Genomic DNA, 21,966 nt, shown 5'->3' with positions numbered 1-21,966 from the left:
AATACTCTCTTTCAAATTCTGAAGGTGGCAGGTATAAAATACAGGGAGCGAAAGGCTATTTACAATTTGTACAGAAATCAGATGGCAGTTATAAGAGTCGAGGGGCATGAAAGGGAAGCAGTGGTTGGGAAAGGAGTGAGACATGGTTGTAGCCTCTCCCCGATGTTATTCAATCTGTATATTGAGCAAGCAGTAAAGGAAACAAAAGAAAAATTCGGAGTAGGTATTAAAATTCATGGAGAAGAAGTAAAAACTTTGAGGTTCGCCGATGACATTGTAATTCTGTCAGAGACAGCAAAGGACTTGGAAGAGCAGTTGAACGGAATGGACAGTGTCTTGAAAGGAAGATATAAAATGAATATCAACAAAAGCAAAATGAGGATAATGGAATGTAGTCAATTTAAATCGGGTGATGCTGAGGGAATTAGATTAGGAAATGAGACACTTAAAGTAGTAAAGGTGTTTTGCTATTTAGGGAGTAAAATAACTGATGATGGTTGAAGTAGAGAGGATATAAAATGTAGACTGGCAATGGCAAGGAAATTGTTTCTGAAGAAGAGAAATTTGTTAACATCGAGTATAGATTTAAGTGTCAGGAAGTCGTTTCTGAAAGTATTTGTATGGAGTGTAGCCATGTATGGAAGTGAAACATGGACGATAACTAGTTTGGACAAGAAGAGAATAGAAGCTTTCGAAATGTGGTGCTTCAGAAGAATGCTGAAGATAAGGTGGGTAGATCATGTAACTAATGAGGACGTATTGAATAGGATTGGGGAGAAGAGAAGTTTGTGGCACAACTTGACTAGAAGAAGGGATCAGTTGGTAGGACATGTTTTGAGGCATCAAGGGATCACAAATTTAGCATTGGAGGGCAGCATGGAGGGTAAAAATCATATAGGGAGACCAAGAGATGAATACACTAAGCAGATTGAGAAGGACATAGGTTGCAGGAGGTACTGGGAGATGAAGAAGCTTGCACAGGATAGAACAGCATGGAGAGCTGCATCAAACCAGTGTCAGGACTGAAGACCACAACAACAACAACATAGTTCAGTAATTGTCAGCCTATAAATGAACTGTTGAATTTCAGAACACTGTACTCCAGATTCCAGGAAGAGGGACTGTCTGAGTTGCAGGAATGGGGGTTGGGTGTCAACTGCCTCCTCAGGGCCCCCTTGCAGATGCCTATGAGTAGAATGCTACTGGTTTATTGTTAACGAACTGTAAAGTTTTTGTTTCTAAGAATTGCTCCTCTTAGTAGTGTTGAGTCCTTCTTATCAGCTTCATGTGACTGAGTGTACTTCTACATATCTGTAGTGATATGAGTTTTGAAACCCTGCATTACAGCTATCAGTGCTTTGTTAAGAGATTCTTGATTTGGTCTTTTTTTTTCTGATTCAAATCCTAACCATGACCATTCTACCGATACATTACTGTACTGGTTGGTAGATAATCAAACAGATTTTTCAAAGTAATTGACTTTCTGTTCTTGCGTTATGTTTATGCCAAGCTTTACGCATAAGCAGAATATCAATCATATTAATCTGCAGAATATTTTGATCATTTTGTCTGTGTTATGTGTTTGACATATAAGAATGGAAGTTTATGTTCTCTAGATTTGTAGTTTTGATGTTCAAAACACCTCATTTTTGTTTCTTATGTTAATTGTTCATTATGTGCCAAACAAGGTCCCAGCACCTCTCCACGAGCCTTGTGTTATGAGTCTCTGGAATTATATCTCTCATTTAATATTTCACAGCTCTGTAGTAGAGATGATAATTTCTTGCAGCACAAGTGCCTTCATGTTCTTTTCTTTTTCAGTATATAGTTCCTACAAGATAATTAGTAATCAAATATGCAGTTGGCTGGTATCTGATGCAATTGCACTGGTTAACGCTTTGAGTGGGTCATTACTGCAGGGTAATACCTGTCAATGGCAAGAGAGCAATATAATGAAAGTTAATTCCATTATTATTTAAACAAACAGTTCTTAAGCTCATAGTATGTAAGTTCATTTTATCATTCTCTAATTAAACTAACATCAAACTGTAATTTTCCACATACATGCTTACCATGGTAACATGAAAACAGCTATTCTTTACATATGTACAAAGTATGCTGCACACCCACTTGTGTTATGTAAAATGGCATGCCTACTTGACAGTTAAGGCACCTCTCTCTCTCTCTCTCTCTCTCTCTCTCTCTCTCTCTCTCTCTCTCTCACACACACACACACACACACACACACACACACACACACACACACATCACAAATTCACTATCTCTCATATATCTCTCTGCACAAACAAGAGGATTAACCTATCATCATTATTTATGTTAATTTTTGTACTTGACTTTCTCTGTTTTTTATACAGTTTCAGTCATAGTTGATTTTCTTCTAAATGAGTTTTTTAATATAAAAAATAATAAATGGTATCGAAAATTGTCTTACCATTCTTCCTCCCCCATCCCGTATGGACACCCATTCTTTCTCTCTATTCCCTCCCTGTTTACACCTTCATTTCTACCTTTGTCTCCTTTTCTCTCCTCCCTCTCACTATTTGTTATATGTTCTATCCTCTGAACTCTATTTATCTTGTTACACAGCCATTGTATCATCTGTCAAAAAAACTGCCTCACCTCCTCACCTCATGTGTCCTTTCCTACCTCTCCTCACCTTTAGCTACCCAGGCAACTGCTCACAACAATCAACTATAGCTGAGTGGCTGCCTTTCCTCTATTTTAGATGTTATTCCATCCAGGTATTTCCATTGTTGTTATATAAGGAAGATCGGTTAGTGGATGTAAGAAATGACAAATGTTAAATTATTTCAGTCAGCTTTAGAGAATCAACAAAACATAATAATTATTGTTTACCAGCATTGGTTTTGTCTTTAATGAACCATCGTCCAGAAAAATCCCATCCGGACTCAGCTCCTGATTTTATTTGGTGGTATATATTTTCACGTGCTTCATTTGTTGATGCATACTGTGCTGTCTCAATATCATCTCTGGAAAAAAATATTGAAAATGCATAACTGATCACATTAATATGTCAATAAAAATAATCAGTTTTGAAAATATAATGTAATTTGGTAGATAAAGAAATCTACTCACTGAGTGGTGGCAGAAGAACACTCATACAAAGATATTGAAATTTGCAAGCTTTGAAGCCAGCAGCTCCTCTTTCTGGCAGAAGGATTAAAGGGGCAAAACATAGGATGAAGAAAAGGTGTAGGAATTGGGGAGCATTTGGAAAAGTTGGTTCAGGGGAGACTTAACAGATGGGATTAGAAAGAAGACTGATCATTGGGGCTGCACCATAGACATTTGAAAACATGAGAGCTTAAAGCTGTAAAATACAGTAATAATCAAGGCAGAAATTACTGACAAAACACTGCATGTGCTAATAAGACTGGAAGGCTAAGTTCTTCTGTACAGTATCATGATTTATGTGGGCTATGTTTCTCAGCCTAGTATTTTTGAGAAACAATTCTTTCCACATCTAAACCTCAATGACTACTCTGCAATTTATTCTTAAGTGCTTATTAACACGATCAGATAAAAAAATCTACTAACCAAGGGGCAGCAGAACATATAAATAAAGATACTGAAATCTACAAACTTTTGGAGTCAGTGACTCCTTCTTCTGGCAAAAGGGTTGAAGGAACAGGAAGAAGAATAAAAGAGAATGACTGTTGAACTATAGGAAATGGGGAGAGTTCAGAAAAGTTGCCCAGAATGCCAGGTCAGTAAGTCTCTTACTGGACAGGATGAAAATGAAAGACTGATTGCAAGAGTCTGCACTAGATGAGATTTGAAAACCTGAGAGAGTAAAAGTGGAAGATAGCATAATACACAAGGCAGAGATTACTGGCAAGACATGGTGAATGAGTTAATAAGAGTGGAAAGCTAAGTGCATTTTATATGACAGAGATCAGAGATGGAGAAAAACAGTCATGCTAGAAAGTAAAATATATATAAAACTAAAAGAGAGTGAAGAAAGTAATAATTACTCAGAAGGAATACTTAGACCAAAGACATTAACATATATTAAGACCAGGTGGGTGACAACAACCAAGGACGTGCTGTAAAGCTAGTTCTCACCTGCGGAGTTCTGAGAAACTGCTGTTTGGGGGAAGAAACCAGGTGATACATGTGATGAAACATGCACCAAGGTCATGATTGTCATGTTGTACAGCAACAGGATATTTTGTGTTGCCAGTATACACCCTCTGTCTACACCCATTCATCCTTACTGAGAACTTGGTGATAGTCATGTCAATGTAAAAGGCCAAACAGTGTTTACATGACAGCTGGTACACAACATTTGTTGTTTCACAGGTGTCCCTCCCTTTGATTGTATAAGTTTTGCCAGTTATAGTGCTGGTATATGTGGTGATAGAAGGTTGCATGTGGCAAGTGGCAAGTCACAGTGGTAGGAGCCATAGGGTGAGAAAGTGGGTGCAGAGGGATCATAGGAACTGCAGAACTCCAGGCTCTTTGTTCCCTAAATGGGGATAGCTCCATCATTATCCTCCCAGTAGACAAGAGATCTACTACTGTCATTCTTGATTGGTCTATGCCACACCCTTGCATACAGCATCTGCCATCAAGATGCTGCCGTGTAAAACAAAGTGACCTACAGTCCCTCCTCAAAATGTGGGCCCCTCACAAGGTCTAACAACTAAATTCATAGAACTTCTTACCTCGTCAAAACCACACACCCCCACTTTTTACTTTCTCTGTAAGGTCCACAAACCCAGTCACCCTGGCTGTCCCATAGTTTCTGGTTTCAAAGCATCCATGGAATGCACACTGAGGTGACAAAAGTAATGAGATATCTTATAATATCATGTCAGATTCAACAAGTTGTTGGAAGTTCCCTGCAGAAATATTGAGCATTTTGCCTCTGTAGCTGTACATAACTCCAAAAATGTTGCCAATGTAGGAGTTTGTGCACGAACTGGCTACTTGATTATGTTTCAGCAATGTTTGATGGGATTCATGTTGGGCACTTTGACTGGCCAAATCATCCCTTCTAACTGTCCAAAATGTTCTTCAAACCAGCCATGAACAATTGTGACCCAGTGACATGGCACATTATTTTCCATAAAAATTCCACTGTTTTTTGAGAACATGAAATCCATTAATGGATGCACAGTGGTCTTCAAGTATCACACATAACTATTTCCACTCAACAATAGGTTCAGTTGGACCAAAGGACCCAGTCCATTCCATGTAAATACAGTCCATACCATTATGGAGCCTCTACCAGCATGCACAGTGCCCTCTTGACAGTTTGGGTTCATAGCTTCGTGGGGTGTGCACCACACTGAACCGTACCATCAGCACTTACCAACTGAAATTGCAACTCATCCAACCAAGCCTCATTCTTCCAGTCATCTAGGTTCCAACTAATATGGTCATGAGCCCAGGAGAGGCATTATGTGTGATGTTGTGCTGTTAGCAAAGGCAACAGCATCAGTTGTCTAATGCTATAACCCATTCATGCCAAATTTCACCACACTGACCTAATAGATGTGTTTGCCATATGTCCCACACCAATTTCTTTGGTTATTTCACAAAGTTTTGTTTGTCTGTCAGTGATGAAAACTCTGCATGAACATTGCTGCTCTCGGTTGTTATGTGAAGGCTGTTGGCCATTGCACTGTCCACAGTGAGAGGTAATGTCTGAAATTTGATATTCTTGGCATACGCTTTATAGAGTGGATATCAGAATATTAAATTCCCTAATGATTTCTGAAATGAAATGTCTGATGCATCTAGCTCCAACAATTATTCCATATTAAAAGTCTGTTAATTCCCATTGTGTGGCCATAATTATGTCGGAAGTATTTTCACATGACTCAACTGAGTAAAAATGACCATTACGCCAATGCGCTGATCTTTTACACCTCATGTGCCTATGTGCATATGACTATTACATGACTTTTGTCACCTCGGTGTACATCTGCCTTAGTGATCAACACCTGCAAGCTACAGTACAGAGACTTCCCTCCTATCTTAAAGTCACCAACCATTTCTAGATCATCTGAAATCAGACTCTGTCCCACTCCCACTACACACCTAAACATAATCAGTATTGTAGTTGTAAAATGTCATAGCTGCATTTCAAAATAACCAGAGCTCAAAGTGCTAACAGAAAGCACTGAAGCTCAAATTGTCATAGGTATGGAAAGCTGACTAAGGCTGGAAATAAGTTCATCTGAAAATTTTACAAAGGACTTCACTGTGTTCAGAAAGCACAGATTAAATAGAGTAAGTGATGGAGTGTTTATTGCTGTCAGAATCAGTTTACCTTGTAATAAAGTCGAAATATATACTTCTTGTGAGTTAGTACTGGTAGAGTTTATACTTGACACCTGGAATAAATTAATTTTTGGTTCCTTTTACCAAACCTCTGACTCAGATGATACAGTTTGCAAACAGTTCAGAGAAAGCTTGAGTCTCATTTCAAATAGGTACCCCACTCATACAGGTATAGTTTGGCGGTGACTTCAATCTACCCTCAATATGTTGGCAAAAATACACATTTAAAGTTGGAGGTAGGCATAAAATGTAAAGTTGGAGGTAGGCATAAAATGTCATCTGAAATCATTCTGAATGGGTTCTCAGAAAATAATTTTGAACAGTTAGATCAGGAGTGCACTTGAAGTTCAAATGTTTGTGAAAATATAATTCACCTCGTAGCAACAAATATTTGTGAACAAATAGGGAGCAGCATTATGGACAGAGGGATTAGTGACCACAAGATTTTGTAGCAAGACTGAATACCTTAACATCTGAACCTACCAAAAATAAATGTAAAATACATCTATTTAAAAAAGCAGATAAAATAGTTGCTTAAGGCCTTTCTGAAAGACAGACTCCACTCCTTTCCATCTGAATATGTAAGTGTAGACCAGATGCAGTTTATCTTCAAAGAAATAGTACCAATAGCGATTGAGAGGCAAACACCAAATAAAATAACAGAGATAGTACTGATCCCCATGGAACACAACAGGTCAGAAGACATGAAATGTATTCTCAGTTGTGAATATGGACAACCATCAGTTGTATAATGGAAATACGATGATCCAAATTTGTGCTGGGCCAGGAATCAAACCCAGATTTCCTGCCTGTCACAAGTGGTTGCCCAACCATTAGGTTATTCCAGCATGACTCATTACTAGATCTAAACTTCCATATGTCATCAACAGTGTGTCTACAACCTGTACTTGTACATCCATTATGTATATTCCCGTACAGGGGGAGGGGGTGGGGGACATTTTACTTGAAAGTTGCTTGCCCAGTGTCAGCAGATAAATACAATATTACAGTGATTGTGTTATTATTATGCATGCATCTCTAAAGGAACATTGCATCCTAATTTGGAGTAACGTGCACTACAATATCCAATTTATCTGCCGATACCAAGAAAGTGACCTTCAAGTGGTGTGTCTCCCCTGTACAGTTATATGCATAACGGATGTATGAGTTTAGATTGTAGAAACATAGTTGACAACATATGGAAGTTTGAGTCTGGCTGTGAGTCTTGCTCGGATAGCCTACTGGTGAGGCAGCTGCTACGATAAATGAGAAACATGGGTTTGATTCCTGGGTTGGGTTGTTCGGGGAAAGGAGGCCAGACAGCGAGGTCATCCATCAATTCGCACTAGGGAAGGATGGGGCAGTAAGTTGGCTGTGCCCTTTCATAGGAACCGTCCTGGCATTTGCCTGGAGTGATTTAGGGAAATCACGGGAAACCTAAATCGGGATAGCCGGACACGGGATTGAACCGTCATCCTCCTGAATGTGAGTCCAGTGTGCTAGCCACTGTGCCACCTCACCCAGTAGGTTTGAGTCTTGTTTCTGCACTAATTTTCATTGTTGTCATTCCATTCTACAGCTGATGGTAGTCTACATTCAGAACTATGAATACATTTTGTGTATTTCATAATGGCTTTAGTCACCACAGTTCTTGTTCCTTCAGACATCCATGCAGGTCTGAAGGAACACTGCATCATAATTTGGAATAACATAGTGAGTGCAATATCACATACATCAGAACATTGTTGCAGAAGCAACAAAAAGACTTGTCAAATTTAAAACAATGCAAAACCATGACTGGCAAAATGCTACACAAGCTCAAAATTTAGCAAGAACTGCAATGAGAGATGCTTTCAATACTTTCCACAAAGCAACTCTGTCTCGAAATCTGACATAAAATCCAAAGAGTCTCCGGTCATGTGTAAAGTACACCAGTGGAAAGACACAATCGATACCTTCACCATGTGATAGCAATGGTGATTTTACTGATGCCTGTGCCACTAAAGTGGAGTTACTTAATACGGTTTCCTGAAATTCCTTCACCATAGAAGGCAAAGTAAGTGTTCCAAAATATGAATCAAGAATAACTGCTAACATGAGTAACTTAAATAATATTAGAGAAGGAAAGTTGCCACTCACCGAACAGAGGAAATGCTGAGTGGCAATAGGCCTATCGTGATGTGCCTCACTGCGACTCAGCATCTCTGCTATATGGTGATTGGCAACTTTCCTTCTCTAATATTGTTACATTCCATCCTGGATTTTCCATTGTTTGATGAGAAACTTAAAAGTAGAAATCCTAAGTGTGGCAAAGCAACTTAAATCACTTAATAAAGGTGAGGCCTCCAGTCCCAATTGCATACCAGTCATGTTTCTCTCAGAGTATGCTGATACAATAACTCCATATGTTGCAATCATATATAACTAGTCAGTCATTGAGAGATCTGTACTTAAAGACTGGAAAGTTGTGTAAGTGACACAATATCCAAGATAGGACTGATACTGATGGAGGACATCAAAGAAGTTCACTGGACATAGTTACCTCAACAGCCTAGTTCAAGAGCAGATTTCCTGGGCCATAACATCCAGTCCTGATACTGCTGATCCCTCCAAAACACAACTTAGTAGTACAACTCTTGTCACTCAGTATTATACGGGACTTGAAAGTATTAATCAGCTTTTTTGCATGGCTATCTTTACAAAAAAATCATTCCCTGAAATAAGGTCTGTTCTGTCTCACATTTTGCCCACCACACCTAGAATAGCTTTTTGTTGCCCTCCAATCTCTGCAATATCCTTGTCAGATCCTGTGCTCCTTCCGCACCCATTTACCTACCCTACTGCTTGTATTGCTGTGATCATCCCCATTGTAGACTTGCATCTCACACCCTTCTATCACTCCCTGAACCAGACCTGCAACTGGCAAAATATATACAATCAAAGGGAGAGAACCCTGTGAAACAAGAAGTCATGTACAAGCTGTCATGTAAACACTGTTTGATCTTTTACACTAGCATGGCTACCGCCAAGTTATCAGTTAGGATGAATGGGCATAGGCAGAGGGTGTATACTGGCAACACACAATATCCTGTTGCTCTACAACATGACAATCATGACCTTGGTGCACGTTTCATCACATGTACCATCTGGATTTGTCCCCCAGACACCAGTTTCTCAGAACTCCACAGTTGAGAACTGGCATTACAACTCATCCTTGGTAGTCGTCACCCACCTGCCCTAAATTTATGTTAATTTCTTTGGTCTAATAATGGAAAATCCAGGATGGAATGTAACAGTATTGTGAAAAGGAAAGTTGCTACTCACCATATAGCAGAGATGCTGAGTCTCAGATAGGCATAACAAAACGACTGTCACAAATATAGCTTTTGGCCAGTAAGGCCTTCATCACAATTAGGTGACAAACACACACATACACACTCATGCAAACACAACATGCACATCACTACAGTCTCGGGCAACTCTGCAGTCTCATGCAACTGTGGAAACAGTGCGAGCAGCAGCACCACTGCAAGATGGGAGTGGCAATAGGGTGGGTTAAGCAGCAGTCTGGGGTGAGGAGAGGGACAGATAGTAGGGTAGGGGTTGTAGACAGTGACATGCTGTTGGGAGGCATGCAGGGATGAGGTGGAAAGAGGGTAGGGCAGCTATCTGCAGTTGGGAGGTTAGACTGAGATCAGTGGACAGATGAGGGATAGGGGGGGCTGGGGGGGGGGGGGGGGGGGGGTAGGAGCAGCAGAAAAGGAGAGAAGTAAAAAGAATGGGTGTGATGGGGAATGAGGGCTGTACAGTGCTGCAATGGGAACAGGGATGGGGTTGGATGGGAGAGAACAATGACTAATGAAGGTTGAGGCCAGAAGAATTATGGGAACATAGGATCTATTTCAGGGAAAGTTCCCGTCTGTGCAGTTCAGAAAAGCTGGTCATGGTGGGAAGGACCCATATGGTACAGGCAGTGAAGCAGTCACTGAAATGAAGGATGCCATGTTTCACCGTGTGCTCAGCAACAAGGCAGTCCATTTTTTTTCTTGGCTACAATTTATCAGTGGCCATTCTTGCGGACTGTCTGCTTGTTGGTTTCTATGCACACACAGAATGCAGCACACTGGTTGCAGCTTAGCTTGTTGATCACATGACTGGTTTCACAGGTAGCCCTGTGTTTGATGGGATAGGTGATGTTTTTAACCAGACTGGAGTAGGTGGTGGTGGGAGGATGGATAGGACAGGTCTAGCATCAGGGTCTACTTCAGGGATGTGAGCCATGAGGTAAGTGGTTGGGAGCAGGAGTTGTGTAGGGATGGACGAGTAAATTGTGCAGGTTCGGTGGACAGTGGAATACCACTGTGGGAGGGGTGGGAAGGATGGTGGGCAGGACAATTTTCATTTCAGGGCATGACAAGAGGCAGTTGAAACCCTGGCTGAGAATGTAATTCAGTTGCTCCAGTCCTGGGTGACATTGACATATGAGGGTAATGCTCCTCTTTGACCAAATGGAGGGACTTTGTGAGGTGATGGGAGACTGGAAAGATAAGGCATGGGAGATTTGTTTTAGAATAAGCTTGGGAGATAATTATGGTTCCTGAAGGCTTTAGTGAGACCATCAGTATATTTCAAGAGGGACTGCTTGTCATTACAGATTTCATGACCGTGGGTGGCTAGGCTGTATGGAAGGGACTTCTTGGTATGGAAACGGTGGCAGCTGTCAAAGTGGAGGTATTACTAGTGGTTAGTAGGTCTGATATGATGGAGGTGCTGATGTAGCCATCTTTGAGGTGGAGATCAACATCCAGTAAGATGGCTTGTTGGCTTCAGCAGGACTAGGTGAAGCTAATGGGGGAGAAGTAATCGAGGTCCTGGAGGAATGTGGATAGGGTGCCCTCACCCTCTATCCAAATTGCAAAAATGTCATAGATGAATCTCAGCCAGGTGTTTAGGAAGGATTCCTCTAGACGGTCCATGAAGAGGCTGGCATTAAATGGTGCCATAGCCAAATTCTGGATTTGTTTGTAGGTAATGCCTGCAAAGGAGAAGTAATTGTGGGTGAGGATTTAGTTGCTCATGGGACTATGAAGGAGGTTGTTGTTTTGGAACCTGTCAGGTGTTAGGAAAGGTAGTGTTTGGTAGCAGTAAGGACATGGTCATTAGGGTTGTTAGTGTAAAGGGAGGTGGCATCTATAGTGATGAGCAGGACACCATGCAATAAAGAGACAGGAACTGTGCAGAGTCTGCGGAGGAAATGGTTGGTATCTTTTATATAGGAGGGTAGATTCTGGGTAATAGGTTGAACATGTTGGTCTATGAGAGCAGAGATTCTCTTAGTGGGGTACAGTAACCAGCCACAATGGGGCATCGTGGGTGGTTGGCTTTATGGACTTCAGGAAACATGTAGAAGGTAGGAGAACAGGGAATGATAGGGGTAAGCAGAGGGATGGACTCTGGGGAGAGGTTCGGGATAGGCCTAAGAACTTGAGAAGTGACTGGACATCCTCTGGATTTCTGGAATGAGGTCACTGTGCCAAGGCGTGCAGGTGGCAGAGTCCTTCTGCCAGATAATCATCACAGTTCAAAACAACAGTGGTGGAGCCTTTACACACAAGTTGTATAGTAAGATCAGGATCTGTTTTAGATGGTGGACTCTGGTTCTTTCTGTGGATGTAATGTTAGTTTCCATGTTGAGGGATTTGGGGAATGATGGTGACGCAAGGTTCAAGGTTAAGAAATTCTGGAAAGTTAACAGGGGGGATTTGGGGGCAATGGTGGTGGATTATGGGTGGATGGAGGAGTGAAGTGAGCTAGGCATGGTTCAGCATTGGTCTTTGGTTCAGTCTGATTGTTAGGGTTCATGGCAGAAAAGTGTCTTCACTGTAGAGACTGGGATAAGGAGAGAAGGTGTTTAACAAGTTCTACATGATTGAATTTGGGAGTGTGGCAATAGGTGAGGCCTATGGAAAAGACTGATATTTCTGTGGGGCTAAGACTTCTTTCCCTGTTATGTATCCTATGTTCCCATAACCCTCCGGGCCTCAACCTTTGTTAGTCATTGTCCTCTCCCATCTAGCCCCTTCTCTGTTCCCATTCCAGCACTACACAGCCCTCATTCCCACATCACACACATTCTTTTTTACTTCTCTCCTTTTCCATTATCCCCCTCACCCCTCCCCACCTCTCCACTGCCCACCATCTAACATCTCGACTGCACATAGCTGCTGTATGCTCTTTCCACTTCATCCCTGCATGCTCCGCAACAGCACGCCTGTGACTGCCAACCCTACCCTACCATTCCTCACCCCACCCTTTTGCTTACCCCCATCCAGTCGCCATTCTCTTCATGCCCTAGTGTTGCTGCTCACTGTGTGGCCTCAGCTGCCTGAGGCTGCAGTCATGTGTGTGTGAGTTGTGTTTGCATGAGTGTGTATGTGCATGTTTGTTGTCTAATTGTGAAGAAAGGCCTTACTGACCAAAAGCTATATTTATGAGAGTCGTTTTTTTTTTCTTTTTTTTTTTTTGCCTATCTTTGAACCAGCATCTCTGTTATACAGTGAGTAGCAACTTTCTTTTTCACAATATTGTTTCTTTGTTCTACATGTTTCTTCTGTGTAACTATTGCTTTCTTCACTCTATTTTAGTTTTCTATCTATTTTACTTTCTGATATGACTATTTTTCGCCATCCCTGATTCTACCACATACAATGCACTTAGCTTTTCACTTTTATTAACTCATGCACAATGTTTTGTCAGTAATCTCTGCCTTGTGTATCATGCTACCTGCCACCATTATGCTCTCAGATTTTCAAATCTTGTCCAGTGCTGACTCCTACAGTCAATCTTTCCTTTTCACCCTGTCCATTAAGTCTCACCTGACCGTAGGTTCTGGGCAACTTTTCCAAACTCTTCCCATATACTGTGGCTCAGCTGTCTTTTTCCTTTATTCCTATTCATTTCCCTTCAACTATTTTGCCACAAGGAGGAGTCATTGGCTCCAAAATCATGCACATTTCAATATCTTTATACATCTGTTCTCCTGCTGCCACTTGGTAAATAATTTTTTTTTATCTGAACATGTTAATAAACACTTAAGAGTGAATTGCAGCATAGTCATTTAGATGTAGATGTAGAAAGAATTGTTTCTCAAAAATACTAAGCTGAGGCACATACCGCACATAAATCATGATACCATCTCCAAATTATACTTGCAAAACAGATCAGCTATCAGAATAAATACTGGAAAATAAAAAAATAGCTATTTTACTGCAAAGCATAGGTTATACATTTGCTTACTGAAGAATTAATATATCTAGACAGATTCTTCACCCAGTACAAAAAATTATGGAAATGTATCTTAAGACAACATTATGAAAAAATTCACAATTTTAGACTAATGTTCCAACAGTGTCACATGCAAATGAGAGTGCTGGATTTCATGTCATTATGTGTACAGGTAAGAGACATGTTGTTGTTGTTGTTGTGGTCTTCAGTCCTGAGACTGATTTGATGCAGCTCTCCATGCTACTCTATCCTGTGCAAGTTTCTTCATCCCCCAGTACCTACTGCAACCTACATCCTTCTGAATCTGTTTAGTGTATTCATCTCTTGGTCTCCCTATACGATTTTTACCCTCCACGCTGCCCTCCAATACTAAATTGGTGATCCCTTGATGCCTCAGAACATGTCCTACCAACCGATCCCTTTTCTGGTCAAGTTTTGCCACAAACTTCTCTTCTCCCCAGTCCTATTCAATACTTCCTCATTAGTTACGTGATCTACCCATCTAATCTTCAGCATTCTTCTGTAGCACCACATTTCAAAAGCTTCTATTCTCTTCTTGTCTAAACTATTTATCGTCCATGTTTCACTTCCATACATGGCTACACTCCATACAAATACTTTCAGAAGCAACTTCCTGACACTTAAATCTATACTCGATGTTAGCAAATTTCTCTTCTTCAGAAACACATTCCTTGCCATTGTCAGTCTACATTTTGTATCTTCTCTACTTTGACCATCATCAGTTATTTTGCTCCCAAAATAGCAAAACACCTTTACTACTTTAAGTGTCTCATTTCCTAATCTAATTCCCTCAGCATCACCCGACTTAATTCGACTACATTCCATTATCCTCATTTTGATTTTGTTGACGTTCATCTTATATCCTCCTTTCAAGACCCTATCCATTCCATTCAACTGCTCTTCCAAGTCCTTTGCTGCCTCTGACAGAATTACAATGTCATCGGCGAACCTCAAAGATTTTATTTCTTCTCCATGGATTTTAACACCTACTCCAAATTTTTCTTTTGTTTCCTTCACTGCTTGCTCAATATACAGATTGAATAACATCAGGGAGAGACTGCAAGCCTGTCTCACTCCCTTCCCAACGACTGCTTCCCTTTCATGCCCCTCGACTCTAATAACTGCCATCTCCTTTCTGTACAAATTGTAAATAGCCTTTCGTTCCCTGTATTTTACCCCTGCCACCTTCAGAATTTGAAACAGAGTATTCCAGTCAACATTGTCAAAAGGTTTCTCTAAGTCTACAAATGCTAGAAACATAGGTTTGCCTTTCCTTAATCTTTCTTCTAAGATAAGTCGTAGGGTCAGTATTGCCTCGCGTGTTCCAACATTTCTGTGGAATCCAAACTGATCTTCCCCGAGGTCGGCTTCTATCAGATTTTCCATTTGTCTGCAAAGAATTCAAGTTAGTATTTTGCAGCTGTGACTTATTAAACTGATAGTTCGGTAATTTTCACATCTGTCAACACCTCTTTTCTTTGGTATTTGAATTATTATATTCTTCTTGAAGTCTGAGGGTATTTCGCCTGTTTCATACATCTTGCTCACCAGATGGTAGAGTTTTGTCATGACTGGCTCTCCCAAGGCTGTCAGTAATTCCAATGGAATGTTGTCTACTCTGGGGGCCTTGTTTCGACTCAGGTCTTTCAGTGCTCTGTCAAACTCGTCACGCAGTATCGTATCTCCCATTTCATCTTCATCTACATCCTCTTCCATTTCCATAATATTGTCCTCAAGTACATCGCCCTTGTATAGACCCTCTATATACTCCTTCCACCTTTCTGCTTTCCCTTCTTTGCTTAGAACTGGGTTTCCATCTGAGCTCTTGATGTTCATACAAGTGGTTCTCTTATCTCCAAAGGTCTCTTTAATTTTCCTGTAGGCAGTATCTATCTTACCCCTAGTGAGATAAGCCTCTACATCCTTACATTTGTCCTCTAGCCATCCCTGCTTAGCCATTTTGCACTTCCTGTCGATCTCATTTTTGAGACGTTTGTATTCCTTTCTGCCTGCTTCATTTACTGCATTTTTATATTTTCTCCTTTCATCAATTAAATTCAATATTTCTTCTGTTACCCAAGGATTTCTACTAGCCCTCATCTTTTTACCTACTTGATCCTCTGCTGCCTTCACTACTTCATCCCTCAAACCTACCCATTCTTCTTCCAATGTATTTCTTTCCCCAATTCCTGTCAATTGTTCCCTTATGTTCTCTCTGAAACTCTGTAAAACCTCTGGTTCTTTCAGTTTATCCAGGTCCCATCTCCTTAAATTCCCACCTTTTTGCAGTTTCTTCAGTTTTAATCTACAGGTCATAACCAATAGATTGTGGTCAGTGTCCACATCTGCCCCTGGAAATGTCTTACAATTTAAAACCTGGTTCCTAAATCTGTGTCTTACCATTATATAATCTCCAGGCTTCTTCCATGTATACAGCCTTCCTTTATGATTCTTGAACCAAGTGTTAGCTATGATTAAGTTGTGCTCTGTGCAAAATTCTACCAGGCGGCTTCCTCTTTCATTTCTTAGCCCCAATCCATATTCATCTACTACGTTTCCTTCTCTCCCTTTTCCTACTACCAAATTCCAGTCACCCATGACTATTAAATTTTCATCACTCTTCACTATCTGAATAATTTCTTTTATTTCATCATACATTTCTTCAATTTCTTCGTCATCTGCATAGCTAGTTGTCACATTAACTTGTACTACTGTAGTAGGTGTGGGCTTCATATCTATCTTGGCCACAATACTGCGTTCACTATGCTGTTTGTAGTAGCTTACCTGCATTCCTATTTTCCTATTCATTATTAAACCTACTCCTGCATTACCCCTATTTGATTTTGTGTTTATAACCCTGTAGTCACCTGACCAGAAGTCTTGTTCGTCCTGCCACTGAACTTCACTAATTCCCACTATATCTAACTTTAGCCTATCCATTTCCCTTTTTAAATTTTCTAACCTACCTGCCCGATTAAGGGATCTGACATTCCATGCTCCAATCTGTAGAACACCAGTTTTTTTTTTTTCTCCTGATAATGACATCCTCTTGAGTAGTCCTCTCCCAGAGATCCAAATGGGGGACTATTTTACCTCTGGAATATTTTACCCAAGAGGATGCCATCATCATTTAATCATACAGGAAAAATTAGGGCCATAGTTTCCCCTTGCTTTCAGCCGTTTGCAGTACCAGCACAGCCAGGCCGTTTTGGTTATTGTTACAAGGCCAGATCAGTCAATCATCCAGACTGTTGCCCTTGCAACTACTGAAAAGGCTGCTGCCCCTATTCAGGAACCACACGTTTGTCTGGCATCTCAACAGATACCCCTGCGTTGTGGTTGCACCTACGGTACAGCTATCTGTATCGCTGAGGCACGCAAGCCTACCCACCAACGGCAAGGTCCATGGTTCATGTGGGGGGGGGGGGGGGGGGGGGCAAGAGACATATCAGATACTTAAAATGTAAGTATGTGGCAGAATCAACATCTCAAAGTTTAACAGCTAAAACTGATAACTAAAAGCAAAATGTGTACAGCTTAAAAGCAGGAGTCAAGACACTCTGGTCACCAGGCAATGAGGACTGATGAATTGCAGCTCAAAACGAATGGATTTCAGGTGCTAAGATCTGAATAAATAAGGAATAAAAGAGAAAAATACAGGGTGTCCCACTTGACAGAGGCCCCACAGTCAAACATTTGCTTAATTTACACTTAAAGGTGTCATCCCTTGCTCATGGGGAAATAGAGTTGAATCACAAAAGATGTTGGAAGTGTCCACCGTTGACTTGTAAACATAGTTGAACACGATGCTGCAGATTCTTCAATGCTGCTGTCAGGACCTCTGGTGTCACTGCCTGGATTCAATAGATGATGTCCCCTCATAAATCTTTCAAGTTGTATGGTTTGTTCCTGTAGACCTTGCCTTTTAGGCCACCCCATAGGAAAATATCAGGTAATGTTAAATCAGGTGATCTTTTGAAATCACTCTGTTGGGGAAAAATGATTCAACCTCAGACACGGTCACTCGAGATGTGTGGCACATGGTACTATCCTCATGGTACCAACTGAGGCTAAGTTCTTCATTGTCCAACTGGTTCATAAATTGCTGAAAACATTTTGATGTAAACTACACTTTTCGTAGCAGACAAAAAAACACACTGTGATATTGGACAGAACACACCAGTCTTTTGTGAATGCATGGGTTGCTCCACCAGTGCATGTGGATTTTCATTACACAACAAATATGTATTGTGAGAGTAGAGAGAGGTTGCAGTACGCTTGTTCACCCACTGCTTGAATACTGCTCAGCAGTGTGGGATCCGTACCAGATAGGGTTGACAGAAGAGATAGAGAAGATTCAACAGAGAGCAGTGCACTTCGTTACAGGGTCATTTAGTAATCGTGAAAGTGTTACGGAGATGATAGATAAGCTCCAGTGGAAGACTCTGCGGGAGAGATGCTCAGTAGCTCAGTACAGGCTTTTGTTAAAGTTTCGAGATCATACCTTCACTGAAGAGTCAAGCAGTATATTGCTCCCTCCTATGTATATCTCGTGAAGAGACCATGAGGATAAAATCAGAGAGATTAGAGCCCACACAGAAGCATACCGACAATCCTTCTTTCCATGAACAATATGAGACTGGAATAGAAGGGAGAACCGATAAAGGTACTCAAGGTACCCTCTGCCACACACCATCAGGTGGCTTGCAGAGTATGGATGTAGATGTAGATGTAGCATCCAATATTGTTTCACAAGAAACGTTCTCTTTGACAGGATATTGATACATTGTCACTAAACATTGAACACTGAGCTCCTGGCAAAGCAATGTAAGGAAACACACTGTTGTGTCAGACGATTTTGCAGTTGCAGTTGCTGTTATGGCGTAAAGTCAAGCAGCAGTACACCAGTCAGGAACAAGAGAGCAGAGGGGGGTGTGAAGAAGACATCAGCCCGTTGCACATTGACCGACCTCTCCCCAGGACAACAATGCGACAGCGGTGTCCCCTATGCGAAGAAAACATAAGTGTCGTGCCCTATTGGCCACAGCCCAGAAGCTTCAAGACTAGCGACCTCAATAGAAGTGTCAACTATATTACTTCACTTGTATTAGGAATTGTATTTACTGAAGAGATTTCTCATTTTACATGTCGCTCTTTGCTTGCAACATATCTACATACTTCTCAAAGTTAAGTATTGTCATTTGTCTTACTGTAATAAAAACTCATTATTCTGATTTGTTTGAATGTTGTCTAGCAATCAGAGAAAGCAGGTTTCCTAAATTTGCCATAATTGACTACTAGGCAGAATTCAACAGTTGCCTAGTCAAACATCACAGTTACATGGCGGAATTTCTGCAGCATTACTACAAATGATAGTGGAGCCTCTTTCAAGTGGGGCACCTTGTATTTTAGCTTGTAAGTATTTTTACCACCATGAACTATGGAAATTGCCAAGGGGAGGTGGCTTGCACACTGTGGTGATGTAGATAGCTGTATTGTAGGTGCAGATGCAACCACAATGGAGAGGTATATGTGGAGAGATCAGACTAACCCACAGTTCCTGAAGAGAGCAGCAGCCTTTTCAGTAGCTGAAAGCAAGTAGAAACTATAGTGGTTATCTTTTTTACCAAGCACATACAACTCTACTGTATGGCATCTCCCTAGGTAAAATAGTCTACTGTTTGGATGCCGAGAACAACTCAGGAGCACATTGTCATCTGTAAAACCAAAACTGGCATGTTATGGGCCATAGTGTGAAATGTTAGATCCTGTAATTGTGTGAGTAGTTTAGAGGAGCGGATAGGTGAAAATTAAATATTGTGGGAATTAGCTAAATATGGTGGTAGGAAGAACTGGACTTCAGGTCAGGTGGGTAGAGGGTTATCAACACATAATCAAATAGGGAAAATGCATGAGCAGGCCTAGTAATGGATAAGAAAATGGGATTGTGGGGAAGCTGCTATGAAGAACATAGTTGATGCTTTATCAGAGCCAAGATAGGCACTAATCCAACACCTATCACAGCTGTACAAGTCAGTGAAAATTTATTTGTAATGGGTGTCTAGAGTTCAGCAGTAGGAAAAGGAAGAGAAGAAAAAATAGCAGAACAACATGGACTGAAGTAAAGGAATGAATGAGAAAACAACCTGGTAGAATTTTGCACAGAGCATAATTTAGTCATCACTAAATTTGGTTTAAGTTTCACGAAGGAAGTTATACGTGGAAGAGATCTGGGGACACCAGAAGGCTTTGGATTGATTACATAATGGTAAGACATATTCTGAGGGCAGATTTTAAACTATAAGACATTTCCAGAGGCAGATGTTGACTCTGACCATAATTTATTGGTTATATACTCCAGATTCAAACTCAACAAATTTGAAAATGGTGGGAAACTAAGGAGATAGGATCTGGATAAATTGAGGGAACGAGGGATTGTTGATAATTTTAGAGGGAACATTAGATACCATTGGGCTACAACAATAGTGGATAAATGGGGAGCTTAGATAGAGGAAATAGGGAGGGCAGCAAAGGACTACATCTACAAAAAAGCAAGACCTAGTAGAAATCCTAGGATGATACCAGAGATATTGACTTTAATTCATGAAAGGAGGAAATACAAACATGCAGCAAATGAAGTAGGCAACAGCGAATGCAGCTGTCTAAAAAATGAGTTTGACAGAAAGTGCACAATGATTGAGTAGGAATGTCTGGAGGACAAATGTAAGGCTGTAGAAGCATGCACAGACCTTTGGGTACAGATGTATGCATATCAGGATTTCAAATGGCAAGCAAGGAAAGGAAAGCTGAAAGTTGGAAGGAACATACAGAGGGTATATATAAGGGTAACTAACTGACAACTGATATTTTAGAAAGAGAAGAGAAGTTGAAGATGATATGAGAGAAGATCTTGATGGAACACTGAAAGTCTTAAGTGAAAACAAGTTCACTGGTAATGGATGAAGTTCCCTTAGAAAATGTGAGATCTGTAGAACAGCCAGCCAAAACAAAATTTTTCCACCTGGTGTGTAAGATATATGAGACTGACAAAATATCCTCAGATTTCCACTTTCAAAGAAGGCAGGTGTTGACAGGTGTGAGTATTACCAAACTTCAATAAGTCATGCAAAATATTCATAACATTTGTGGATTTACAGAAAGTATTTGACAAGAGTGATCTGACTACACTCTTTGAAATTCTGAAGGTGGCAGGGATAAAATGCAGAGAGAAAAAGGTTATTTACAGGTTGTACAGAAACTAAACCACAGTTACAAGAGTCAAAAGACTTGAAAGGGGAACAGTGGTTCAGAAGAGAATGAGACAGATTTGTATCCTATCTCTGATATCCAGTCTTTGAAATGAGTAATCAGTGAAGAAAAGAAAGGAAAACTTTGAAAAAAGGGAATTAAAGCTTAGGGAGAACAGATTAAACTTTGTAGTTTGCTGATGACATTGTCGTTTTGTCATGATATGACAAAGGGCTTGGAAGGACATATGAATGGGGTGGATAATGTTTTCAAAAGAAATTGGAAGACAAATGTCAACAAAAGTAAAATAATGATAGTGGAATGTAGTCAAATAGTAGGGTGGTGGACAGTGAGGTGCTGCTGCGGAGTGCGAAGGGATGAGGTGGAGAGAGAGGTCAGGGCAGGTGTGTGCAGTCAGGCGATTAGACGGTGTGGGGGGTTGCAGATTCATAGATTTGGAGGAGGCTTTTATCATATGATATGATAGATTTGGAGAAGGCTTTTATAATATGGTATGGAATAAAATGTTCCTTGTTCTCAGGCAATATGTTGTCAGGTACAGGAATGGAGGGGTAATCCATTTTCTTAATATGAATATGTGAAGCAGAGTGAAATAGTCAGCACTGACTGCAAAATCAGGAAAGGTGATAGGCAAAACTGATGAGTGGCACCACTGAATTGAGTCTATAAATAGAAGAGGCAATGAGGGAATTGGAAGACTGTCTCTATATGGGAGGTCTTTGTCTGAGAGAGTACAAATCAGAATTATATGGATTACTGATTACATAGCAGTACTTGCCAAAAATGAATGGGAACTGAGTCAGGTGGTAGACTGAGTGCTAGCTTGTGATTATAATTTGCACATAAACAAAAAAGGAACTGAAACAATGGTGGGCACAGAAGGTCAAATTTTAAACTCGAATGTAGAACACTTGAAGAGGTTAATGAATAATTCTACTTTGTAAGTAGAATAGATAAATAAGAATAAAGAAGAACTGAATAAGAATAAGAAATAAGAAAGAATAAGAAATAAGATATAAATAAGAAGAAAGAGCTAAGAAATCACTAATGGCAGGGATT

The 21,966-nt window shown here is 40.5% G+C and overlaps 1 protein-coding gene across 1 annotated transcript in view; it reads right to left on the bottom strand.

Annotated features, from left to right (window-relative positions):
• LOC124798129 (trehalase-like) overlaps positions 1-21,966 on the bottom strand; it is a 363,441-nt gene that overhangs the window by 179,854 nt on the left and 161,621 nt on the right. The window contains exon 3 of the mRNA XM_047261387.1: positions 2,878-3,011. Within this exon, the coding sequence (XP_047117343.1) occupies positions 2,878-3,011 (134 nt within the window). The remainder of the gene's footprint in view (positions 1-2,877; positions 3,012-21,966) is intronic.

The sequence above is a fragment of the Schistocerca piceifrons genome, chromosome 5 (genome assembly GCF_021461385.2).
Source record: "Schistocerca piceifrons isolate TAMUIC-IGC-003096 chromosome 5, iqSchPice1.1, whole genome shotgun sequence".
NCBI lineage: Eukaryota > Metazoa > Arthropoda > Insecta > Orthoptera > Acrididae > Schistocerca > Schistocerca piceifrons.
The sequence above is the reverse complement of the archived record's forward strand: the minus strand, read 5'-3'. Positions and strand labels throughout refer to the sequence as shown.